Genomic DNA, 25517 nt, shown 5'->3' on the forward strand with positions numbered 1-25517 from the left:
TTTTTACATCTAATAGATAAATGCCGCTCACTGAAGTGCATAGCCTTTACAAATTGGACACTGGACAGTAGACGGCTCGCTGCGTCGGCACTTTGAACACACGCACACGTTCGGGGAGACCTCCTCTACCACACCACACTCTCCGCTAAGCGGGAGAGGTGTAAAATAAAAATTTGATGGCTTTCCAGTGCAGCCACCCGCTCAAAAATGTGACATTTTCAGACATTTTCAAACTCTAGTTGGCGCTGGAGAGCAGACGGCTCGCTGCGTCGGCACTTTGAACACACGCACGCGTTCGGGGAGACCTCCTCTACCACACCACACTCTCCGCTAAGCGGGAGAGGTGTAAAATAAAAATTTGATGGCCTTCCAGTGTGGCTAGACATAGAAAAAGTACAATTTTTCAGACTCCCATCTTTAAACCAATCCCAGTGACTTTGATTGCTGGCAGGGCTGAGCCTCGATCAAAATATAAATACTATAATTTAACTATTTCACTGCAGATTAGATTATCATCCCTAACCCTTAAATTCAACAAATTGCACAGTGAGTAATTTTACTTTTCAGTAAAACAAATACAAGAATTAAAATATCTGCAAGTTTCTTTCCAGCTACTTTACCGGTTACCTTAATATGATTATAATGTCTGTAATTATACAGTATTAGTATGTGTATCACAATGCATTTATTCATGTCATATGTCTTATATATCACAGAATGCTTTATAATGTGTTATGATATATTCTTTAGAAGGATTTTGTCAAATGTAATATAATGTTTTCCAAAATAGTGGAAAAAGCAGATCTACAAGCTCCCGAGCAAAGCCGTGCACACGCTGGCTCTTAGATAGATCACACACACATTTCCCACATTCATACACATTTGAAATTTGAATTAAAGTTACAGTCAAAGTGGAATTTATGTTCACTTCAAACCTAGGTATCTGCCATGTGCAACTTCAAAGCTTCAAAGTGTCCATGATGTGTGAATCACCCACTCATTAGATAATGATTAGATTGCTCATTAGATAATGGGTGGGTGGGGTCAGGGTTAGGAATGGGAACGCCTGGAATGTCGTCATTTTAGGGGCAAGGACACTTGGCCTTTGGTGTTGTCCATTGTTTGAGGGCACTAAGGCCAAATGCCAGGGCAGGAAGGCCATCAAGTAAAACTCAATTTTAGTCCAAGAATTTGTTGAATTTAAGGGTTAGGGATGATAATCTAATCTGCAGTAAAATAGTTAAATTATGGTATCTACATTTTGATCGATGCTCAGCCCTGCCAGCAATCAAAGTAACTGGGATTGGTTTAAAGATGGGAGTCTGAAAATGGTACTTTTTCTATGTCTAGCCACACTGGAAGGCCATCAAATTTTTATTTTACACCTCTCCCGCTTAGCGGAGAGTGTGGTGTGGTAGAGGAGGTCTCCCCGAACGCGTGCGTGTGTTCAAAGTGCCGACGCAGCGGGCCGTCTGCTCTCCAGCGCCAACTAGAGTTTGAAAATGTCTGAAAATGACACTTTTTTGAGTGGGTGGCTGCACTGGAAAGCCATCACATTTTTATTTTACACCTCTCCCGCTTAGCGGAGAGTGTGGTGTGGTAGAGGAGGTCTCCCGGAACGCGTGCGTGTGTTCAAAGTGCCGACGCAGCGAGCCGTCTGCTCTCCAGCGCCAACTAGAGTTTGAAAATGTCTGAAAAATGGTACTTTTTCTATGTCTAGCCACACTGGAAGGCCATCAAATTTTTATTTTACACCTCTCCCGCTTAGCGGAGAGTGTGGTGTGGTAGAGGAGGTCTCCCCGAACGCGTGCGTGTGTTCAAAGTGCCGACGCAGCGAGCCGTCTGCTCTCCAGCGCCAACTAGAGTTTGAAAATGTCTGAAAAATGGTACTTTTTCTATGTCTAGCCACACTGGAAGGCCATCAAATTTTTATTTTACACCTCTCCCGCTTAGCGGAGAGTGTGGTGTGGTAGAGGAGGTCTCCCCGAACGCGTGTGTGTGTTCAAAGTGCCGACGCAGCGAGCCATCTGCTCTCCAGCGCCAACTAGAGTTTGAAAATGTCTGAAAAATGGTACTTTTTCTATGTCTAGCCACACTGGAAGGCCATCAAATTTTTATTTTACACCTCTCCCGCTTAGCGGAGAGTGTGGTGTGGTAGAGGAGGTCTCCCCGAACGCGTGCGTGTGTTCAAAGTGCCGACGCAGCGAGCCATCTGCTCTCCAGCGCCAACTAGAGTTTGAAAATGTCTGAAAATTTCACATTTTTGAGCGGGTGGCTGCACTGGAAAGCCATCAAATTTTTATTTTACAACTCTCCCGCTTAGCGAAGAGTGTGGTGTGGTAGAGGAGGTCTCCCCGAACGCGTGCGTGTGTTCAAAGTGCCGACGCAGCGAGCCGTCTGCTCTCCAGCGCCAACTAGAGTTTGAAAATGTCTGAAAATGTCACATTTTTTAGCGGGTGGCTGCACTGGAAGGCCATCAAATTTTTATTTTACACCTCTCCCGCTTAGCGGAGAGTGTGGTGTGGTAGAGGAGGTCTCCCCGAACGCGTGCGTGTGTTCAAAGTGCCGACGCAGCGAGCCGTCTACTGTCCAGTGTCCAATTTGTAAAGGCTATGCACTCCAGTGAACAGCATTTATCTATTTAGATATATTTTTTGTTATTAAAACTTTTTTTTTACACATAAACATATTTTTTGTTATATGGCTTTGTTCAAATGCCTAATTTATATTTTTAATGAGCATATAATTTGCAAATTCAACGTTTTTCAATGGAATTAATTACAAGCATTTTATTTTGAAGGCGAATGCTTCAAACCGGAAGTCTTATATTTGACAGCTCTGACACCGGAAGTTCTATATTTGCTCAGTTCACGGACCTTCTGTGGCCAGTGACTGGTCTTCTTCTTCTTCAACACATAACAGGCAAATTCACATTCATTCTCGCATGACGCCGCCCTCTGCTGCCTGGCAGACCAAAGTGCACTATTGCACAACCAAAAAAAATAAAAATAAATAAATAAATGTCTGTCTGTCTATCTACTATAACGTCGCCAAGGTAAGCCGCTTTTTGATGGCGCCAGACCCAATAAATAAATAAATAATCTGGCAGTAGGAGAGTTAATGACAGCGACAGGAGTGGTTTTGAGGACAACTGCTTTGAATTTCTATTATTGTTTACACAAAACATCATCCCCCCCCACCCATTCTTCTCTCAGTAATGATTGGAAGCTTCAAAAACTACAAAATGTCATAAAGTGATGCATTTACGTAAAAGGAAATGTATTTTATTACTTTGTTTCTCATAAGTAATATTAACCACTTAAACCATATAATAATACTTAATAGCAAAAAACAAAGATCTACAAGATCACAAGGCACCACAACGCACCAAATTGCGAGCTTGTAGAACTGCAATTTTTGCCGAATGTTTGACAAATTTGCTGAATGTTTACTATTTATGAAATGCCTAGAACAGGAACACTACGGTACATGTGGTTAATACATGTTAAAGATAACAACCTCCCATGTGTGATTACTGTATGATGAATTCCACATCAGTTCTAGGATAGACCCGCCTCACCTTTGTCTTGATTGGCTCCCTGGCACTGCAGGCATAGTTTCACCGAGGTTAGGGTTAGGGACAGGAATTAGGCTTAGGCATATACCGGTAGTTGCCAAAACGACAACTGTCAATCAAATCGACTTCTGGCCAATCACAGCGGGGTTTGCCTAGAACTGATGTGGGATCCATAATAACGCACCTCCCATCCATCCATCCATCCATCCGTCCATCCTTCCATCCTAACCAGGGGCGTCACACCAAATGCTGGGCCCTGGGTACAAGGATTCACTGCGGGCCCCCCATGAATGTTAACTATTGAAAAATAGCAGATATACAAGCTCACAGCGCGGCACTGAGTGCCGCGCTGCGAGCTTGTAGATCTGCTATTTTTGAAAAATCGTGAAAAAATTTGTGCAAGAAACCCATGTTTCCATGTCAGTGATGCTCAAACCTTTTCATATGAAGGACCCCCAAAATGATATGTATTTGGCCACGGACCCCCATCTCAAAATATTTAGTTCCAGGGACCCCCCCGGAAAGCAAAATTTGAGTTACAAATGTTCGCTTAAAAAATACACAATATTCAAAGATTTCACGACTTTTCAAAAATAGCAGATCTACAAGCTCGCAGCGCGGCACTCGGTGCCGCGCTGTGAGCTTGTATATCTGCTATTTTTCAATAGCTAAAGTTACTAGGCCCCCTCCACCTTGGGCCCTAGTAACTCAGTCCCACTTTCCTACCCCTTGTGACGCCCCTGATCCTAACTGCTCTGCCTGTCCCTCCATTGGTTGAGGCTTTGCGGAGGTGGGGGGCTGGAACGGGCTCCTGGACGGCTACGCGGCCGCCGTCCCCTCGGTGCGCGTCCCCAACACCACCTGCGGCCTCCCCCGAGACGACGCCTTCCACCTGTTCAGGGACCCCCTGACCTCTGACCTGCCCTGGCCTGGGGTCATCATCGGCATGTCCATCCCCTCCATGTGGTACTGGTGCTCTGACCAGGTATAGCAGCGGGTCTCAACCAGGGGGGGTCCCCAAATGATTTTGGGGGGGTATCTAAAGTAACAATTTAAGGACTATTTAATACCTCTAAAATGGTCAAATTGTCAAATGTTAGAAGCAGAAATTGTGAAAATAGCAGATACAGATATGCTCACGACGTCTTGAGCATCTGCTATTTTCACAATAGGACCAAGTTATACAAATGTAATGCCTCAACTCCTAGTGCTCATCAGTTAAAGGACAACTTTTTTTTACAACAAGGACAAGTTTTTTACAAGGGTTTAACAAGGGTTCATATTTTAGATTGTAATTAAAGAATATAAAAGATGAGTGTTAAATTGATTTCATTTACTTCTTTCTATTGTTTTAGAGATTCTTATTTCAGTGGTTGGGGGCATGCGTACAAGTGGCTAAATATGTCATTTTACACAGAATAAGCCCATACCCAAGCCCATGTGGGGCGGCATAGCTCAGGGGTAGAGAAACCGTTATTAGAGCACGAAGGGTTCCCGAAGGGTTCCCAGTTCGAATCCGGGCTCCCCCTGAGTTAATGTCGAAGGGTCCTTGGGCAAGACTCTGAACCCCACATTGCTCCCGGTGAGCAGGTTGGTGCCTTGCATGGTTTCCTCCGCCACCGGTGTATGAATGTGTGCGTGAATGGGTGAATGTAATGCACAATCTATGTAAAGCGCTTTGGATAAAAGCGCTATATAAATGCACCATTTACCATTTACCAAGATACAACGCAACCTTTCATGATTGGATGTGACTTATGGGGGCTAGAAGTGTTACTGTAAATAGCAATAAAGAAACTGCTGGCTTATTGTGTCTAAAAAGACATATTTAGCCACTTGTACGTATGCGCCCATGCGTACGCATGCCCCACAATTTAGCACAGTAAAACGCGATAAAACAATAGAATGAAGCAAATGAAAACATTTTAACAATCACTTTTTCTTTTCTCTAATTACGATCTAAAATATGAACCCTTTTTGTAAAAAAAACAAAGTTGTCCTTTAAAATATGATTATTTTGGGGGTCGTGGCCTGAAATGGTTGAGAACCAGTGAGGTATAGTACATCAGCCATCGGTGTGTGAATGGGTGAATGTAATGCACAATCTATGTAAAGCGTTTTGGATAAAAGCGCTATACACTGTAAATGCACCATTTACCGTTTTTATAATAATAATAATTCCTGTCAGGTGATCGTGCAGCGCTCCCTGGCCGCTAAGAACCTGACCCACGCCAAGGGAGGCTCTCTGCTGGCCGCCTACCTCAAGCTCCTCCCCTTCTTCATCATGCTGCTGCCCGGCATGATCAGCAGGATACTCTACGCTGGTACTGTTTATTATATATTTATTATTCAATACACATGATCAGCAGGATACTGTACACTGGTAGCCTACTGTTTATTATATATTTATTATTCAATACACATGATCAGCAGGATACTGTACGCTGATAAAAAACAGGCCTGGACTATGGTCATTTTAGGGGCACTTGGCCTTTGGTGTTGTCCATTCTTTGAGGGCACAAAGGCCAAAGGCCAGGGCAGGAAGGCCATCAAATAAAACAACAATAAAACTTTAGACCACTGTGGCCTCAGAACATGAGGGACACATGGCCTTCATGGCCTCCATGAAATTCCTGCCCTGGATACAAATATGTATTATTCAATACATGAAGCCATTAAGACGACCAATCAAAAAGAAATCGGGCGAAGAGATTTGGGTTAGAGGGACAACATGAGTGGAACCTCAAGTATAGAGCCCTATATAATTAATATATAGGATTTGCGTGGTTAAAATTCCCAGCAATGTGACACGTTGTTATCCTAGCGTTCCAGAATAGGGATGCAATGACTTTTCTGGGCATTTTACCGTTGGTGAATGTAGGAATGGGCCGTTTAAGATGTTCATTTATTGTTTTACATGTTGTAGACGAGGTGGCGTGTGGAGATGTTTAACAGTATTTTACATGTTGTAGATGAGGTGGCGTGTGGAGACCCAGACGTGTGTAAGGAGGTGTGTGGGAACCCAGTGGGCTGCTCTGACATCGCCTACGCCAAGCTGGTCATGGAGCTCCTGCCATCAGGTGATCACACGCACACACGCATACTAGGGCAAGTTTCACAACTTGTGATTTTAGCAAGTCGACTCGACTGAGTAAAAAGTTGAGTTGAAGTCGACTTTATCATTTGATGACATCGTCACATTGACTGCATGAACGGGGGACAAAACCCAAAAATGACTTATACCTATAGAATAGCCGAAAGCGATCCTTTGTCCCTTGTGCTTTAATTTGCTCTGGAGAAGAGCGTCTGCTAGATGACAACATTTGAAATTTGAAATCATGGTGTGTGCATGTGCGCGTGTGCATGTTTGCTGTGCGTGTGTGCGTGTTTGCTGTGTGTGTGTGTGTGTGTGTGTGTGTGTGTGTGTGTGTGCCGTGGTCAGGTCTGCGGGGTCTGATGATGGCGGTGATGATCGCCGCTCTCATGTCGTCCCTGACCTCCATCTTCAACAGCTCCAGCACCATCTTCACCATGGACCTGTGGAGGCACGGCAGGCCGCGTGCCACAGAGTGGGAGCTGATGGTCGTAGGAAGGTAACGGCACACAGAGTGGGAGCTGATGGTTGTAGGACGGTAACAGCACACAGAGTGGGAGCTGATGGTCGTAGGAAGGTAACAGCACACAGAGTGGGAGCTGATGGTGGTAGGAAGGTAACAGCACACAGAGTGGGAGCTGATGGTCGTAGGAAGGTAACAGCACACAGAGTGGGAGCTGATGGTCGTAGGAAGGTAACAGCACAGAGTGGGAGCTGATGGTGGTAGGAAGGTAACAGCACACAGAGTGGGAGCTGATGGTCGTAGGAAGGTAACAGCACATAGAGTGGGAGCTGATGGTGTTAGGAAGGTAACAGCACACAGAGTGGGAGCTGATGGTCGTAGGAAGGTAACAGCACATAGAGTGGGAGCTGATGGTGTTAGGAAGGTAACAGCACACAGAGTGGGAGCTGATGGTCGTAGGAAGGTAACAGCACACAGAGTGGGAGCTGATGGTCGTAGGAAGGTAACAGCACACAGAGTGGGAGCTGATGGTCGTAGGAAGGTAACAGCACACAGAGTGGGAGCTGATGGTCGTAGGAAGGTAACAGCACACAGAGTGGGAGCTGATGGTCGTAGGAAGGTAACAGCACACAGAGTGGGAGCTGATGGTCGTAGGAAGGTAACAGCACACAGAGTGGGAGCTGATGGTCGTAGGAAGGTAACAGCACAGAGTGGGAGCTGATGGTCGTAGGAAGGTAACGGCACACTGTCCAGTGGTGTACAGCAGGGGTTCCCAAACCTTTTTGTCTTAGGGCACCCCATGAATATGTTTTTAATCCGAGGCACCCCTACATGTATTTGTAGGGGTGTATATGTATATGTATATGTCCAAAACCGTTCGTTTTGTATTTATCATCTATAAAATGTACTAAACTAGTGAAAACAGTAGATCTACAAGCACACAACGTTGTGTGCTTGTAGATCGGCTGTTTTCACTAGTTTTGTGCGACGGTCTTGTATGATGAAGCAGGGCTTTGCTTTACCAAAAGACGTACACATTTGAAACTTGGAGATACAAGGTTTCTGCCCGACAGTTATTTTAGTGATTATTTTGCGAGGAAAATGTTGAGATAATAGCCATTTTGGTTAGAACTGACTGAAAATAACTCTACTTCAAGTTTAAAATGATACTAAATATATTTTCAAGTGTCCAAATAAATTCCAAATATTATCAAATTATCTCGCGGCACCCCTGGACTGCCGTCACGTCACCCCAGGGTGCCCCGTCACCCACTTTGAAAACCCCTGGTGTAAAGCACCACTGAACAGTGGTCCCCATTTGTGGGTCGCGGACACGTTTTTATGGGTCCCTGAATTTCTTGTTTCTACATTTCCTTCTTAAATGTACCAGTAAAGGGCCCTTCAAATGAGCAGCGGTTGCCATGGGGGCTCCCGCTACGATCAGCGGCGGCCGTGCCGCAGTGACAAACAAACACACTCGCTCCACGAGTAAACGCTGCGCGGTATTTCACAAAGACGAACACAATCCAGCTCTCACCGCCCGCGTACGCATGCACAAACGAGCACGCTCGCGGGGATTTCACGGGACCGCGCCCGCTCGCCTCTCCACCCCAAAACTTCTCCGCGTGGCCAAAATAAACGCCCGCCTCTCATTGAAAATGGATTACTAGACGCGGTGACCGCGTATCGTCTGGAACCCCCTTAAGACTCCCTAATCAGGAGATGAACGACCGTCAGGTCGCATACACACATTTTAGAAGGCAATGGTAGCCAATCAGGGCAACATCTGTAGGAGCAATGTCCAACAATGTGTTTAGCAAGAATCGGCCTCATGGTGGCGCTAGAAGAAGGCCATGTGAGAAATGAGTGGAGGCTGTGGTTTGGCAGCCAAGGAGTGTGTGTGCAAAGTTTGGCATGGATAGGGGCAACGGTGGCGGAGATATGAGTAGGGCAAAAGTGTGACGTGACGTGACGTGACGGACAGACGGTGGAGGTTTTGATAGTAACTGCAACCTGACGGTCGCAATTATTATTTCAAAACGTTTTAAAAAAACATGACAAAAAAGTTAAATCTTTCATGATTCAAAAACTTTCAATGGTTGTTCTAAGTAATTCCATAGATAAATAAAAGAGAAATTCCATAAATTAGAAAAGCTTGTAGATCAGCTATTTTCACTAATATGGGTTCCAGGAAAATGTCTTATTTCTTTTTTTGGGTCACAGGCTAAAAAGTTTGGGAACCACTAGTGTAAAGTAGCGACGCACATTTACTTAAGTCATTTTTAGGTACTTTTACTTCTACTCCACTACATCACAGAGGAAAATATTGTACCACACTTTTATTCCACTACAATTATATGAAAACTTCAGTTAGTAGTTACTTTGTAGATTTAGATTATTATTACAAAAAAAAAAAAACTTCAGCCCTATATCGACCATGTGATATAATAGCAGATCTACAAGCTCATCACAATTTGTAGATCTTTTTCAAAAGTTGTTTTATATATTTTGAACTTAGTTATGACCATGGTCATAACTAACTCAGCACAAAAAGAAAGGAAACTTGACTTCGGTCCATTATAGCCTATCTCCCCTTTAATAATACCAATTTGTATTGTGTTTCATATCATTTTATCATTGATTCGTCACCTTTACAACGAGGTACAGTTTGTAAGCATGGGGCATTCGTGGAATGAGCACCACAGCCAAACGTGTGGGTAGCGCAGACCCAAAATTTGCCAGCATTCGGCCCATTATATCTCCACTTTAATTATGCCAAATGGTATTGTGTTTGATATCATTGTTATCATCTATTTGTCACATTTAAGGTACAGTTTGTAAGGATCTGGCATTCATGGAATGAGGAACACCGCCAAACGCCCCTTCAAAAAAAGGTCAAAATGGCCTGGCAGGCCTGTAATACTGTTCTTTTGGTATTCACCTTTGTTGCTTGGTTCATTGAATGATTGCACCCTCCCACAGTAATAGGGAAAAGAAAACAACAACAAATATTGGCCATTTTTACACTTTGTTCATTTTAAGCTCAGTGTCAGGGAAGCCCAAAATGAGAGAGTATGCCAGCAGAACAGTATATTGCAAGCCATTTTGGCAAACTTTTGGTCAGCGCTACCCATACGTTTGGCTGTGTGAGCTACACAGCCAAACGTATGCCTCGAATGCCCGATGCTTACAATGATATAAAACACAATACAAATTGGTATTATTAAAGGGGATATATAATGGACCGAAGTCCAGTTTCCTTTCCTTTTCGTATGTGCGTGAGTTTTTATGTAGCCTACAAATACACAAGAGTAACATTCTTTTTGGTTTTGATTCAACATAGTAAGTTCAACGATATAACAAATTAATAAAAGAATTTAAACGATAGTAAGAAAATTAGAAAGGGAGAAGCACATGCATTACGTTAATACAGTACTTGACTTGGAATAAAAAGAAAAAAAAGTAATCAATCTATATTTCGGGGGGCGGCAGTACCTCAGGAGGTAGAGCGGTCACTTGGGAATCGGAAGGTTTCTGGTTCAAACCCCGGCTGCCCCTGGGTAAGTAAGTGTCCTTGAGCAAGAAAGACACTGAACCCCTAACGTCTCCCAATGAGCAGGTTGGTGCCTTGCATGGTTTCCTCTGCTGTCAGTGTGTGGATGTAATGAACATTGTAAAGTGTGTTGGATAGAAATACTGTCTATGTTACTCTTAGCCCCCTACAGAGTCAGGGCATGAAACATTAAAGCGAAAAGAGGCATTGGGATTGTATCTAGTATGCGTGCGTGCGTTCGTGAGTCCGTTCGTTCGTGCGTGAGTAACTAAAATCTGGGTTACTTTGCATTGATTTCATGGAGTGTGTGTGTGTGTGTGTGTGTGTGTGTGTGTGTGTGTGTGTGTGTGTGTGTGTGTGTGTGTGTTTACACGTTAGAGGCATCTATAGCAGTGGTTCTCAAAGTGCAGCCCGGGGACCCCCAGGCCAGTGCCAGGGCAGTGGTCTTTGAAGGGGTTCCAGGGGGTCCCCAGGCTAAATGACTGGTGACTCTGATAGTGTACAAATGGAACTCTACTTCCATTTGTAGGCTACACTCTCTAAACTGGGAAGAATGTTTGAGAACCACTGATCTACAGTGTAGTTAGTATAAGTGTGGGGGTCTGTAGTGCATGAATTGTCAGTGTGGGGGTCTGTAGAACATGAATTGTCAGTGTGGGGGTCTGTAGTGCATGAATTGTCAGTGTGGGGGTCTGGGGTGAAAGCAATGGTGTCCGTAGTCCATGAATGCGTCCATGTTGAAGTGAGGAAGACTGACGGGATGATGATGATGGTGGTTGGTGTTGTGGAAGGAGTTCAGCTGCTGCAGCGGGGGCACATAGGGCATGTGGGGCATCAGGGGCGGCGGCATCATGTGAAACGCCCTGTGCTGGGGCGGAGCCTGAGGGTACATCACATGATGATGCGGAGGCACAAACAGGGGCGGGCGGATGACCGGATGAGGTCGGGGAGGGGCCAAGAAGACGGGATGGTTCTCGTGGGGCGGGAATGGCCCCGGCCGCTTGGTCGGCGCGAGTGGCGAGTCCGCCGGAGGACCGACCCGCTTCCCCGATTGATGACCAAGACCCTTCTTGTTCAGCTCCGCCTCGCCCTCCTTCTGGATGTCCTGGATGATCTGCTCGTCGTCCTGCGTGGGGTCGGTCCACAGCAAGCACTTGCGGCAGCCGCCACAGAGCTTGCCTGGCGAGAGGACGTGCTGGCAGAAGTGGCTGTAGTCGAGGATGGGCTCTCTGCACAGGTAGCACATGCTGCTTCCACAGCGACACGTCATGCGGTTGCAGCCCTCGGTCTTGACCAGGCCTGTACCGCACTTCACACACTTCCTCACCCGAGCCGCCGTCATGCGCTCTTCAAACCGCACCCTGGTCCCGATGTCGTCCGTCTCCAACTGCTCACACGTCTTGCCCACATGCAGCTTCCATTGAACGCGACACTTTCTGCAACTCTCCTTGCAGCATTGGGGGTTGGGACAGCTGAACAGAGACATGTCTTTGTCCAACAGGGCTGGGAAGTTGCAGGATGGACACCGCACTAGTTCGTCACTGCAGGCGGCAGCGACCGCCTCCTCTGCTTGTCTCTCATAGTATTTACGCAGGATTTTCTCAGGCAGGACTTTCTCCAGTTCACTCACTGGGTATGAGCAGGTACACCCACCCTCCATGCAGCTCAGCTCTGACCGTCCAGAGCCAAAGACTGCCTCCTGAGCGTATCTGATCAGGCACTCTTTACAGAAGAGGTGACCATCCGAACACTGGGTCATCTTCTCAAACACAAACTCTCCATAGCAGCAGCAACACTCTATCAGCTGGCTGTCCTCTTTATATTCATCCTCATTGACCTGCAGTGCCAGCAGGAAGTCCGCATGCTCTGCCCACTGCCTGAGCTCCATCTGAACGGAGGCTTCCAGTGTTGCATCAGCCTTGAAACCGTGCCGGTCTTTTTCGATGAAGTACATCCTCTTGTTGAATTTCACTGAACCGTGCTCAAACTGGAAATCTATGAAGCAGCGCCATTGTGACTCCTGCCACTTCTTCAGAGCTTCAGATAAGGTCTTGCGTGTGAGTGCATAGTGTCCCTTGAGAGCGTTGAGAGCCCATTTGATGTCTTGACAGCTGAGCATTCTGAAGTCAGCCATCAGCAGGTGGACAGCCTGCTTCATGGCCTTTCCCCCCACTATCTCCAGCTTGCTGTAGTCAAACAGGTCCTCAGTACCCTCAGTCGGTGTCCCTCCAGACTCTGTCCTGGGACATGCCGGGTTCTCCAACAATAAATTACACACCACATTCAAGTCATTGTGTTGTCGGACGAGTTCTGCCACACGGTCTTCTTGGACATCAGGGAATAAGTCCAACACCCCGCTAATCAAAGCTCTGACGTGAGGTTGATACGTAGACCTCTCTGCCTGGTTTCCATCTTGTGACACGGGCCTCGCATCCTCTATCCTGGGAATGTGTGCTGGGGCTGGAGGGACCACAACCATCTGGGGCCAGAGATGGTGCCGGAGCCAGAATGAGAAAAGATGGTCTGTGGTGGGAGATTGATGCTAAAGGGATTCAGGGGGTACAGGGAATGAAAATATTCAGTTGAATACTATATATATATATATATATATATATTGAGTATATTTGTTTAAAGCAAGAATTCCCGTACTTAAAAACAAGTAAATATTTGACTGAGCAACTTGTTGTGGCGTGATATTTGACGGAGAGTGTCTGCACCACAGATTCTGAAAAAACAGCTAGGGTGGAACCCAATATTTGGGCAAGCTGAGGTCATATTGATGACGTCTGTGTAAAACTCCATATTTGAGCAACCTTATTCAGATTGGATCCAACATACTCTGAGGCGGAGAGGGGCGCTTCCTTGGCTTGTTGGCAGTGTGCTGCACAAGAGGTGGGTACTGATCAGCTTATGAAATAACTCAGACTAGCACAAAATAGAGCAGCAAGATTAGCACTTAATTGCCCTGTTTAAACCAATGTGGCAAGGATGCGCCACAGTTTGGTATGGATAACTGATGAGGCTAAGTTAATTTACCTTACCTTACCTTATTTCCGAGTGTTCCAGATATTCTGAACTCTTTATATATTGTTGTTGTACAGTATTTTGTAAATTGCTGTTGTATAACTCTTTTGTCTATTTTTTTAAAAATGAATAATGAAAATACTTGCACCAGTCACTTTGGCACACTGAAGCAGGCAGGCTGCTAGTTAGTTACTTGCCCTTGCCACAGTGATGAGCAATTATCCCCCCCACCCAGGCCGATGGGGAGATTGAGGACCCTCCCATGAAATTACCTCACCTTTGTTCCCGTACCTTTAAAAGTGATGTGTTTTTCATTTCCTTGTAAACCCTGAAGAAGACTGACACAGTCGAAACGTTGGTTTAAATTAAAGATGTTGCATCATGGCTGAAGAGCTGTGCGGCCTCTTTCTTTCTTAACGAGGCTATAAGTTAATTAACATCTATAGGGTATTTGGGACTTCCAACACCAAATTCTGAAATACTCTAAAAAACTGTTATTTATAGAGCCATCCAACAATGGAACTCATTACCTGGAAATATGAAACTAATCAAAAGCAAGTACTTAAGTTATTTAAAAACCTATTAAACAAATATTAATGAGACCACGCAATTAGAATAATCTATGTTTTTGTACATGAGGTATACTATAACCTTATCAGCATTTTAACGTAACTTAAATTTAGACTGACAAGTGCCGGTTGTTTGTTTGAATATTGTATGTTGTTTATGTTGTGATGTTTTATGTGGACCCCAGGAAGACTAGCGACCGCGGCGGCGGAAGCTAATGGGGATCGGAATAAAGAATACAGAATAAGGTTTATTGTTTGGGGGATTAGTCTCGGCAGTGTCCGGGACTAACTTTTTCAACGCAGTGGACCAGCCATTCTAATCTCGTGTACTTAGTTATCATATGGGATCTGGATCTACAGATGAGATGGGTTACCACTTATGCACGTTAAGTTTAACCTCATGTACATAGTGAATATGTGCTGGTTTTAGATCATTATTTTTATCCACAACTTTCCAACATCCCATCGTGCATTGCGCAGAAGGTGTAGGGCAGCTTCCGGAGTGTGATCTACAAGCTCACAACAGTTGCATCTGCGACGCGACGTGAGCTTGTATGTCTGCTGTTCTCCGGAAGTGTCCCGCAGATAATGCTACAGTAAATTCTCGCGGGAACAGGTGGATATATAGATACATATATATACAGTATAATGTATCTGAGATTTTTTTTTTCACAGGTTTTTTACCATTTGATTTTTCTCTTCGCTATCCCTCTCCCTGTCCCCCTCCCTTTTCTTCTACCTTTCTGGAAATAAAAACTAAAGCTTTCACAGAATACTTTCACAATGTGACAATGAATAATTTTCAATTCTAGAGATCCCCTTCTAAACGTCTTACTACAGAGCCATATCAGCAACCACAGCAACCAAAACTACAGGTATGTATACATACGGTCTCCATAAAGTAGGCCACCTCAGGCTCGGCGTGCCACATTTTTGGCCCGCATGTACAGAGGTGGACCGACCCGCTTCCGTGAATGAAGAGGACCCTTCTTGCTCAGCTCTGCCTCGGCCTCCTTCTTGATCCCCTTGATGATTCGATTATCATTTATATTGGGGCTGCCCGACAGTGAGCACTTGCCACAGCGAGTGCAGACACCGCCTACTACCACCTGAAGCAGTCCACGACATGTGCAGAAGACGTGAGAGTGCTTGCCTCCCATCTGCTTTCTGCACACGTAGCACATGTGGCTGCCACAGCGGCACGTCATGTGGTTGCAGCCCTGAGACTTGACCATAGCTGTGCCGCACTTGACACACTTCCTCACCCATGCTGACGTCATGCGCTCCTCAAAAAGCACCCTAGTCCTGATGATGTCCATCTCTGTGACCTGCTTGCACGTCTTGCCCACATGCAGCTTCCATTGGGCGTGACACTTCCTACAGCTCTCCTTGTGGCATTGGGGGTTGGGACAGCAGAACTGCAATACATCTTTGTCCAACAAGGCTGGAAATTTGCAGGATGGACACCGCACTAGTTCGTCACCGCAGGCGGCAGCGACCGCCTCCTCTGCTTGTCTCTCGTTGTATTTACGCAGGATTTTCTCTGGCAGGACTTTCTCCAGTTCACGCACTGGGTATGAGCAGGTACACCCACCCTCCATGCAGCTCAGCTCTGACCGTCCAGAGCCAAAGACTGCCTCCTGAGCGTATTTTACCAGGCACTCTTTACAGAAGAGGTGACCGTCCAAACACTGGGTCATCTTCTCAAACACAAACTCTCCATAGCAGCAGCCACACTCTATCAGCTGGCTCTCATGCTCTGCCCACTGCCTGAGCTCCCTCTGAACGGAGGCTTCCAGTGTTGCATCTTGCGTCTTGACACTGTGCCGTTCATTTTCAAGGAGGAACATTCTCCTGTTGAATTTCACTGAACCGTGCTCAAACTGGAAATCTATGAAGCGACATTGAGATGACATTCTACTCCGTCGCCTCTTTCCTGAAGGGTCGCCTGACTCCTGCCACTTCTTCAGAGCTTCAGATAAGGTCTTGCGAGTGAGTGCATAGTGTCCCTTGAAAGCATTGAGAGCCCATTTGATGTCTTGACAGCTGAGCATTCTGAAGTCAGCCAACAGCAGGAGGACAGCCTGCTTCATGGCCTCTCCACCCTCTCTCTCCAGCTTGCTGTAGTCAAACAGGTCCTCAGTCTCCTGAATCCGAGTCCCTCCAGACTCTATCCTGGGACACGTCGGGTTGTCTGCCATGCCGGGGTTGTGTGGGGCTGGAGGGACCACAACCAGGGCAGGGCCCAGGTTGGCCCCATCTGGGTTCGCTGCCATGGAAGCCAAAATGAAGCTTGGAAGTTGCAGAATGGACACCGCACTAGTTTCTTCACCGCAGGCGGCAGCGACCGCCTCCTTTGCTTGTCTCTCGTTGTATTTACACAGGATTTTCTCTGGCAGGACTTTCTCCAGTTCACGCACTGGGTATGAGCAGGTACACCCACCCTCCATGCAGCTCAGCTCTGACCGTCCAGAGCCAAAGACTGCCTCCTGAGCGTATTTGACCAGGCACTCTTTACAGAAGAGGTGACCGTCAGAACACTGGGTCATCTTCTCAAACACAAACTCTCCATAGCAGCAGCCACACTCTATCAGCTGGCTGTCCTCTTTATATTCATCCTCATTGACCTGCAGTGCCAGCAGGAAGTCCTCATGCTCTGCCCACTGCCTGAGCTCCCTCTGAACGGAGGCTTCCAGTGTTGCATCAGCCTTGAAACCGTGCTGGTCTTTTTCGATGAAATACATCCTCTTGTTGAATTTCACTGAACCGTGCTCAAACTGGAAATCTATGAAGCAGCGTTCGTACGATGTTCCACTCCATCGAGACTCCTGCCACTTCTTCAGAGCTTCAGATAAGGTCTTGCGTGTGAGTGCATAGTGTCCCTTGAGAGCGTTGAGAGCCCATTTGATGTCTTGACAGCTGAGCATTCTGAAGTCAGCCATCAGCAGGTGGACAGCCTGCTTCATGGCCTTTCCCCCCACTGTCTCCAGCTTGCTGTAAAACAGGTCCTCAGTCTCCTGAATCTGAGTACCTCCAGACTCTATCCTGGGACACGTCGGGTTGTCTGCCATGCCGGGGTTGTGTGGGGCTGGAGGGACCACAACCAGGGGAGGGCCCAGGTTGGCCCCATCTGGGTTCGCTGCCATGGAAGCCAAAATGAATCAAAACTTGGCTAAGAATTTGACCAGCAGAGTTTTTCAACACAAAACTGCAAAATGCATGACGCCATACATTCATATATATACTCAGGGTGGAACGACATACTGTATTCACGCAAGACTGAGGTCACACTGATGACGTCAGTGTGGAAATACGTTTTGGGCCTAAACTAACATACAGCACATCCGATTGGATCAGATGTGTCCGATGCCATCGTGATGTCAGTTGTCTGTGACGTATCTATGATGTAATGATGACTCCAAATGTGGGCAATGCGTCAACCTCAGTCCATCTGAGCACTGTTGACTTCCATTATAGAATGATGAAGATGAAAGCTAAATATTGAAAAGTGTGAAACCCATAAATGCAGGAAAGTTAGGTGCTGATCGCAGTGGTTTTACTGTAAGTAACTAAGTTTACTATTTCCAATTTGAAGTACTTTTAACTCTACTCAAGTACATCTCAAAGGCAAATATTGAATTTTTTTTCAGTCTGACAGTCTGTTGACATCACAGACCGTCAGACTGATGTCAGCAGCAAGATGTCTTTGCTGGCTCCATATATGGAGCTGCCTCCGTATATCTCGTCCAGGTGCAAATATGGAGCTTGTAAGGTCAGACATAGTGAGATGCGTCGGGTATCTCCATATATGGAGATTCAACATTCAATGCGTAACTATGGCAACCTGTCAACTGCCTGTATGACGTGAGAGTAAGGGTGCGTTCGTAAACCCGCACCGGTTGTGTGCTAAGTGTAGTGAGTGCAGTGGGCGTGACGTTGTAGAGTGCGTTCAATGTGGCTTATTTACGAACGACCAGTTAACTCATCTGGTGCCGATCCCGAACTAGTTCGGCTTTATTTCAACCCAATACAATCTTTTTTTTATTAATTCACTTACCCCGAGCTGCTTGTAGAGTCGTGGGTGGTCCTGGCTCGCTAGCCGCTAGCCAGCTAGCCGTTCTACTCTGTCCGACGATATATTCCATTAAAAATGGTTTAAAATACATTTTTGAGCTCCCCAATGTTCACCCGATGTTCGGCGCCGCTTCCGATGAGTACACGAGTGTGCCGATCCCGAAGTAGTTCGGCTTTATTTAATTAAATGAATAAAATGATAAGAGGCCTTCTGAAGCCTGGCTTGATTTTTGTAGCTACTAGCCGAAAGCTAACAACGTCACGGCCGGCCGTAATTTGCGAACGCAATCGCCAATCTCCGCCTAATCCAATGAATGACCGCATCTTTAAAGGCTTATATCTCTTTTTTGTGTTTTAGGAAAGCGGCGCGAGGTTTATTTACGGCGAAATCGCCCAAAAATGATCTTTTAGATGACAAAATGGGAATAGCCATTCTGTTAGCATCTTCATCCGGGACATTTCCAGGCCGTGCATCAACGTGAGCACGTCAGGTCCTGGAAGCTGAAGTCCTGGAAGCTAAAGCGCTCGCCTATGAGAGATGCGCTGGCATTCTTTGGCCCCTAGAGGGCGCTGGCACGCAAAGAGTTAAGAGGCAGCTGTGCGTCTTTTCAGTCTGAACTCTGAAGGTAAACTTTCTGAAAAGCAGCAGTTGCTAACGTAATGTTGATATTGAAAGGAGATGTAATTCATAACATTGGTGTACCTGCTGTTAGTTTACACGTTGATGCGTGTGGGTGTGAAACTATCAAGCCCAAACGACCAATGAAGTTGCAAATGCTGGAGCCGCATTTTGCGGTAATTTCCTCCATTGTTCACAGCTGAGATGGCATGGCCATGAATACCAACCAATCAAAACACCGCACTGACGCACCACACCGTCAAACCCCATCTTCTGAGTAGGGTTGTTCAGTGCGTGCACTCAGCACACTGGTGCGCCGCACACTGGACTTCCGAACGACAATGCACCAAGTGCACCGAATAAACGAACGACAACATGGCACACCAGTGCGTTTAGTGCACATTTCCGAACACACCCTAAGTGAGAGCCTTCTCACTGTGTATGTTTGTTTAAAGCAGGAACTTCCGTACTTAAAAACAATGAATATTTGACTGAGCACCTTGTTGTGGTCTAATGTTTGACTGGGAGTGTCTGCACCACGGATTCTGAAGAAAGTGAAACTGCACCTTCATAAAAACAGGTAGGGTGGAACTTAATATTTGGGCAAGCTAAGGTCATATTGATGACGTCTATATATGTGAAATATTTGAGCAAGACTAACCTTATTCAGATTGGATCCAACATACTCTGAGGCGGAGAGGGACACTTCCTTGGCTTGCTGGCAGTGTGCACAAATCAGTTTAGTGTTTAGGGGATTAGTACGGGCATACTCTTTTTTGTCTGTTGTGTCCGTCTGTGTCCGGTGGACACGCAACAGACAGAAAAAACTCAAAGGACCAGTAAGACTCCCTAATCGGGAGATAAGTGACCGTCAGGTTCTTCTTTTACAGGAGCAATCCAGTAAACTTTAGAAGGCATTCGTTGCCTATCAGGAGGGAATATGGAAAATGGTACAGAATCCACAGATGCATGTTGCTGACATGAGTTGCGAGATAGTACCGGTATGTACCACTTTGTGTGATTTTTAGGCAAGATCTGTAGGAGCAGTGTCCATTAGTGTTGTCAGCAAAAAGCAGCCTCAGGGTGGCACTGGAACAGGGGCATGTGAGAAATCAGGGGCTGTGGACGGTTTGTGATTTGCCAGCCAAGGAGTGTGTGCTGTGCAAAGTTTGGCATGGATAGTAGGGGCAACGGTGCCGGAGATAAGAGTAGGGCCAAAAGTGTAATGTGACGTGACGGACAGACGGAGAGACTGACGGACAGCCAGTGGAGGTTTTGATAGTAACTGTGACCTGACGGTCGCAATCAATGCAGTGTAAGAAACCTTGAAATAAAATGCCGCCAATCAATCATCAAGGACGATGATACACGAAAGAAGAGCAACCCTTCTAATCTCATTATACAACCAAGACTGGAAGTGGGAGATAAGCGACCGTCAGGTCACATGTATACACAAATAGGCCTGTAAGTGCATTGGTTCCTGGGTGTATAGGGGGATGTGCGAGGCAAATGTATTCCATGGTGATGACATGACTCTGTGTACAGCTTTGCATGATTTTAGGCCATTTACGGTTTGCGGCGAGATCAAAGCGTGTCGCCACTCTGCTTACACTGCTCTGGTTGACAGGCTTTTTTACTGTTTGATTTTGCTACGTAAAAATAACTAGAAAGATGCAATTGGAAATTCCAAGTGTGGTTTCCATTGACTCTAATGGGGAGGGTGAAAGAGTAACACTCTCCCTCTCTCTCTCCGTCCCCTTCCCTTTTCTTCTATCTTTCTGCAGAAAAAAAAAGCTTGCACACAAATGACGTTTATTCTTAATTCTTGATTCTTGAGACCCTCTTCTAGATGGCTCACCTCCTACAGAGCCATATAAACAACAACAACAACCAAAACTACAGGTATACAGTACATACAGCCTCCATAAAGTGGGCCACCTCAGGCTCGGCGGGCCACCTTTTTGGCCTGCAGGTCCAGAGGTGGACTGACCCGCTTCCGTGAATGATGAGGACTCTTCTTGCTCAGCTCTGCCTCGGCCTCCTTTTGGATCGCCTTAATGATTTGTTTATCATTTCTCTTGGAGCTGCCCGACCGTGAGCACTTGCCACAGTGACTGCAGACACAGCCTACGACCCGACCATTGCAGTTGCAGAAGTGGGTGTAGTGGCTGTTGTCGATCTGCTTTCTGCACACGTAGCACATGTGGCTGCCACAGCGGCACGTCATGTGGTTGCAGCCCTCAGTCTTGACCAGACCTGCACGGCACTTCACACACTTCCTCACCCACACTGCCGTCATGCGCTCCTCAAAAAGCACCCTAGTCCTGATGTTATCTGTCTCTGTGACCTGCTTGCACGTCTTACCCACATGCAGCTTCCATTGGACGTGACACTTCCTACAGCTCTCCTTGCGGCATCGGGGGTTGGGACAGCTGAACAGAGACATGTCTTTGTCCAACAAGGCTGGGAAGTTGCAGGATGGACACCGCACTAGTTCATCACCGCAGGCGGCAGCGACCGCCTCCTCTGCTTGTCTCTCGTTGTATTTACACAGGATTTTCTCTGGCAGGACTTTCTCCAGTTCTCTCACTGGGTATGAGCAGGTACACCCACCCTCCATGCAGCTCAGCTCTGACTGTCCAGAGCCAAAGACTGCCTCCTGTGCGTATTTGACCAGGCACTCTTTACAGAAGAGGTGACCATCAGAACACTGGGTCATCTTCTCAAACACAAACTCTCCATAGCAGCAGCCACACTCTATCAGCTGGCCCTCCTTTTTATATTGGTCCTCATTGACCTGCAGTGCCAGCAGGAAGCCCTCATGCTCTGCCCACTGCTTGAGCTCCCTCTGAACGGAGACTTCCAGGGTTGCATCAGCCTTGACACTGTGCCGTTCATTTTCAAGGAGGAACATTCTCCTGTTGAAATTCACAAACTGGAAATCTATGAAGCGACTTTGAGAGGTCGTTCTACTCTTTCGCCTCTTTCCTGAAGGGTCTCCTGACTCCTGCCACTTCTTCAGAGCTTCAGACAAGGCCTTGCGAGTGAGTGCATAGTGTCCCTTGAAAGCACTGAGAGCCCATTTGATGTCCAGACAGCTGAGCATTCTGAAGTCAGCCATCAGTAGGTGGACAGCCTGCTTCATGGCTTTTCCTTTCACTGTCTCCAGCTTGCTGTAGTCAAACAGGTCCTCAGTCTCCTGAGTCTGAGTCCCTCCAGACTCTTGCAGGATGCTGGTGGGAACCGCTGTGGCCGCTGCAGCCTCTCTCCTGGGACACGCTGGGTTCTCCAACAGTAAATTACACACAACATTCAAGTCTTTGTGTTGTTGGACCAGTTCCGCTACGTAGTCTTCCTGGACATCGGGGAACAGGTCCATCACCTCAGCCATAATAGAAGCGTCATACTTTCTCTTTGCCCTCTTTACCATGTCGGGAATGTGTGCTGGGGATGGGTTCGGGACCACGATTGGTGCTGAAGACAGAATGAATCAAAACCTGGCTAAGAATTTCTTCTGACACAAAACTGCAAAATGCATGAGGCCATACATTCATAAATATACGCAGGGTGGAACTCTATTTTCATGCATGACTGAGGTCATACTGATGACGTCAGTGCATGTGGAAATACGTTTTGGGCCTAAACTAACAGCCCATCAAAACTAGCATACAGCCTATCAAAACTAACATACGCCCATCCGATTGGATCAGATGTGTGGTGATCCGATGCCGCAGTGACGTCAGTCGTTTGTGACGTATCTATGATGTAATGATGACTCCAAATGTGGGCAATGCGTCAACCTCAGTCCATCTGAACACCGTTGTAGAATGAAGATGAAAGCTAAATATTTAAAAGTGTGAAACCCATAAATGCAGGAAAGTTAGGTGCTGATCAGCAGTGGTGTAAAGTAACTATAAGTACAAGTACTCCAGTGCTTAACTTTTTTTTTTGAGCAGTGGTAAACCGCTCCATAGAGTGGCTGTGTGTGTGTCTGTAGCCTTTTTCCTCAGTGTTTTGCCATAGCAAAATGTGTGTACGTAGCATCATGTTTGTCTAGTGATGTCATATGTCGTATGTCTGTAGCCTTTTTCCTCAGCGTTTTGCCATAGCAAAACGTGTGTGTGTAGCATAGCCTGTACAATACATCCTAGACTCAAATCCTAGTCTGAAGACGTTATGCAAGCACAACCACCGCTCACTTCACATTGGGTGTGATTTTCTAATTTGAAGTACTTCTACTACATCTCAAAGGCAAATGTTTTAATTTTCCTTCATGCATTTGCAAATAGACGATTTAAAAGCTCACAAAGTGAGCATGTAGACCTGCTATTTTCAATGATTTTTATACATTTTAAAACTTGTGAAATGGGACATTCTGCATTATGAGTTTTGGTAATTTAAGTACATGTTGTTACAGTTTAATTTATATGTGTTTATTGTCTCCACCAGCCGAAGGCAGGGGGAGAGTATGTTTTCATTGTTGCATTTTTCACATCAGCCTTTTATAGCGCCACCTGTAATAGAAAATATTAATGTTCCACAAGGATGAAGGATTTGAAGAATTGACAAAGGTTTATTCATCAAAGAGGCAAAAAGTTGAACAGAGTATCAGCATTCACAAAAGACAGAGCTCTGACCTCCATGGCCAGAGCTTGGGCCCCGTGGGGCAGAAGACTCCCTAGTACCATTACCATACAGCTCTTATAGTCCAAGATGCTATTCTAACATGTTAACATGGTCTTATAAGGATATGTTCTAAACACAGCAACATAGAAACAGTTACATCAATAAGGATTTGCTGACAGACCAAGAAGTAAGCTTGGGGGTGACAGCTCAGCTGTTAGATTGACAGTTGAGTTGAATTAGCATGTGCACTTTGAAGGCTGGTTGACCGTTCATTCAATGAGATTGAATGGAAGGAAAACAAGTATATACACACATTTGTTACTCTATAAATATTTCTACTACACACCTGGAGGCCGACTTATGTAAGACACATTTTTGGATATTACTCCTGACTGACAGATACAGAGATATTTGCAAGTGTGACCCGCGTCACAGCAACCACACTTGCAATTTCTAATTGCATCTTTCTGGTTCCACTGTTATACTGATGGGTCTTGGTTTACCTACATATTACGATGACTATTTCGTCACTGTTGGGCAGAAACCTCGTATCTCCAAGTTTCAAATTTGTATGTTTTTTATTTTTTTCGTAAAGTAAAGCCCTGCTTCATCATATAAGACTGTCGCACAAAGCTATAGTGAAAATAGCAGATCTACAAGCACACAACGCCTCGCACCGATCGGCTATTTTGACTAGTTTAGATTGTTTTTTAAAATGATAAATACAAAACAAACGGTTTTGGACGTAGAAGGTTTCCATCCGACAACGACGATATGATGTATTACCTTGTGCTGTCCTTGTCCTTAACCGTTTTTTTTTTTTTTTTTAAATAAATGCAATATTTAAAGGTGTAAGTGATTTCACTTAAGTTTCAGTTTCAGTTTTCATGTAAAGTAGTTGACCGGCGGGGGGCCTTCCTCCAATCATGATCAAGTGGGGGTGGGCCTGGTGCGCGTAAGGCGCGGGCCCACTCTATCCTGATTGGAGGAAAACCTGTCACCCAACAGTTTTGGTGGAGCAACTGAAACTGCTTTTTTCTCCTCACAGGCGATCAGGCTGAAGTCCTAATATGGAGCAAACACTCTATTGCAGTGTTTCTCAAATGTGTCATATTTGTGTCAATGTCATATTTTTTTCTCACTCAATGGTAAACAAACCAACGCAAAGTATAAGTGTATACAGGGTATATGCACATTTATAAAGTGATAATTTAAGGACTTTCAAGGCCGTTTTAATACCAAACTGTCAAATATTATGTAAGCAAGAGAGCGAACATTGTGAAAATAGCTGATCCTACATGCTCACAGCGCCTCGCGTCGCGAGGCGTTGTGAGCATGTAGATCTGCTATTTTATCTGTGGAACCGAGTCACATAAAATTTTATACCTACAATTCCAAGTGCTTGTCGGGGTGGTGGTCCCCAGTTCAAATGTGTTTATTTTGGGGGTCACAGCCTAAAGAATTTGAAATTAAAAATCACTTATCATACTATTACTATTACTATACTATTTTTTTTAAATGCTATAGAGGGAAATTATATTTGTATTAAGTCATATAAGGTTTATTAGGTATCCATTAAACACACCAGCTTTCCTGATAAAATAACTTCAGCTTGTGTGCTGATTGAAATTCAGAATGACTTGTCATGGTCGAGAAAACAATCTTGTTAGTATTCATTTTGACAACAATTCTTTTTATTTTAATTTTTTTTAGTCATAGACTTTTGAATAGAAATTCCATTAAGTTCTGTCATATTTTAGTCATCAGATTTTTTTTTTTTTTTTTTTAGTTTTTGGTTTTATTCAACCAAGTCTACAGTTGATGCAGGCGACCACATTTGGGGTAAATGGGATGCTATGTGTTAATTATTTGTCAGCTTGGAATCCAAAATGAAAATCACATCTAGTGTGAAGTGAAC

The 25517-nt window shown here is 45.4% G+C and overlaps 4 protein-coding genes across 4 annotated transcripts in view; 1 reads left to right on the forward strand and 3 right to left on the reverse strand.

Moving 5' to 3' along the window:
- Nucleotides 1–25517, forward strand: part of slc5a11 (solute carrier family 5 member 11) — a gene marked incomplete at its 3' end in the record, with an annotated part of 45610 nt that overhangs the window by 12250 nt on the left and 7843 nt on the right. Inside the window, exons 8-11 of the mRNA XM_080723008.1 lie at nt 4357–4562; nt 5766–5901; nt 6550–6657; nt 7020–7170. Of these exons, the coding sequence (XP_080579134.1) occupies nt 4357–4562; nt 5766–5901; nt 6550–6657; nt 7020–7170 (601 nt within the window). The remainder of the gene's footprint in view (nt 1–4356; nt 4563–5765; nt 5902–6549; nt 6658–7019; nt 7171–25517) is intronic.
- On the reverse strand, nt 11367–13166 carry LOC308284018 (E3 ubiquitin-protein ligase RNF216-like; the record flags this gene model as incomplete). Its single annotated transcript, XM_080724539.1, has 1 exon — nt 11367–13166. The coding sequence occupies one exon, from the start codon at nt 13164–13166 to the stop codon at nt 11367–11369; it is 1800 nt and encodes a 599-aa protein (XP_080580665.1).
- LOC308284019 (E3 ubiquitin-protein ligase RNF216-like) lies at nt 15192–17426 on the reverse strand (the record flags this gene model as incomplete). Its single annotated transcript, XM_080724540.1, has 2 exons — nt 15192–15751; nt 16601–17426. 2 exons carry the CDS (start codon nt 17424–17426, stop codon nt 15192–15194), a joined length of 1386 nt encoding a protein of 461 aa, XP_080580666.1.
- On the reverse strand, nt 20913–22403 carry LOC308284021 (E3 ubiquitin-protein ligase RNF216-like; the record flags this gene model as incomplete). The annotated part of the gene is made up of 1 exon (XM_080724544.1): nt 20913–22403. One exon carries the CDS (start codon nt 22401–22403, stop codon nt 20913–20915), a length of 1491 nt encoding a protein of 496 aa, XP_080580670.1.

This window comes from Nannobrachium achirus (assembly GCF_963921795.1).
Source record: "Nannobrachium achirus genome assembly, chromosome: 4".
Lineage (NCBI taxonomy): Eukaryota > Metazoa > Chordata > Actinopteri > Myctophiformes > Myctophidae > Nannobrachium > Nannobrachium achirus.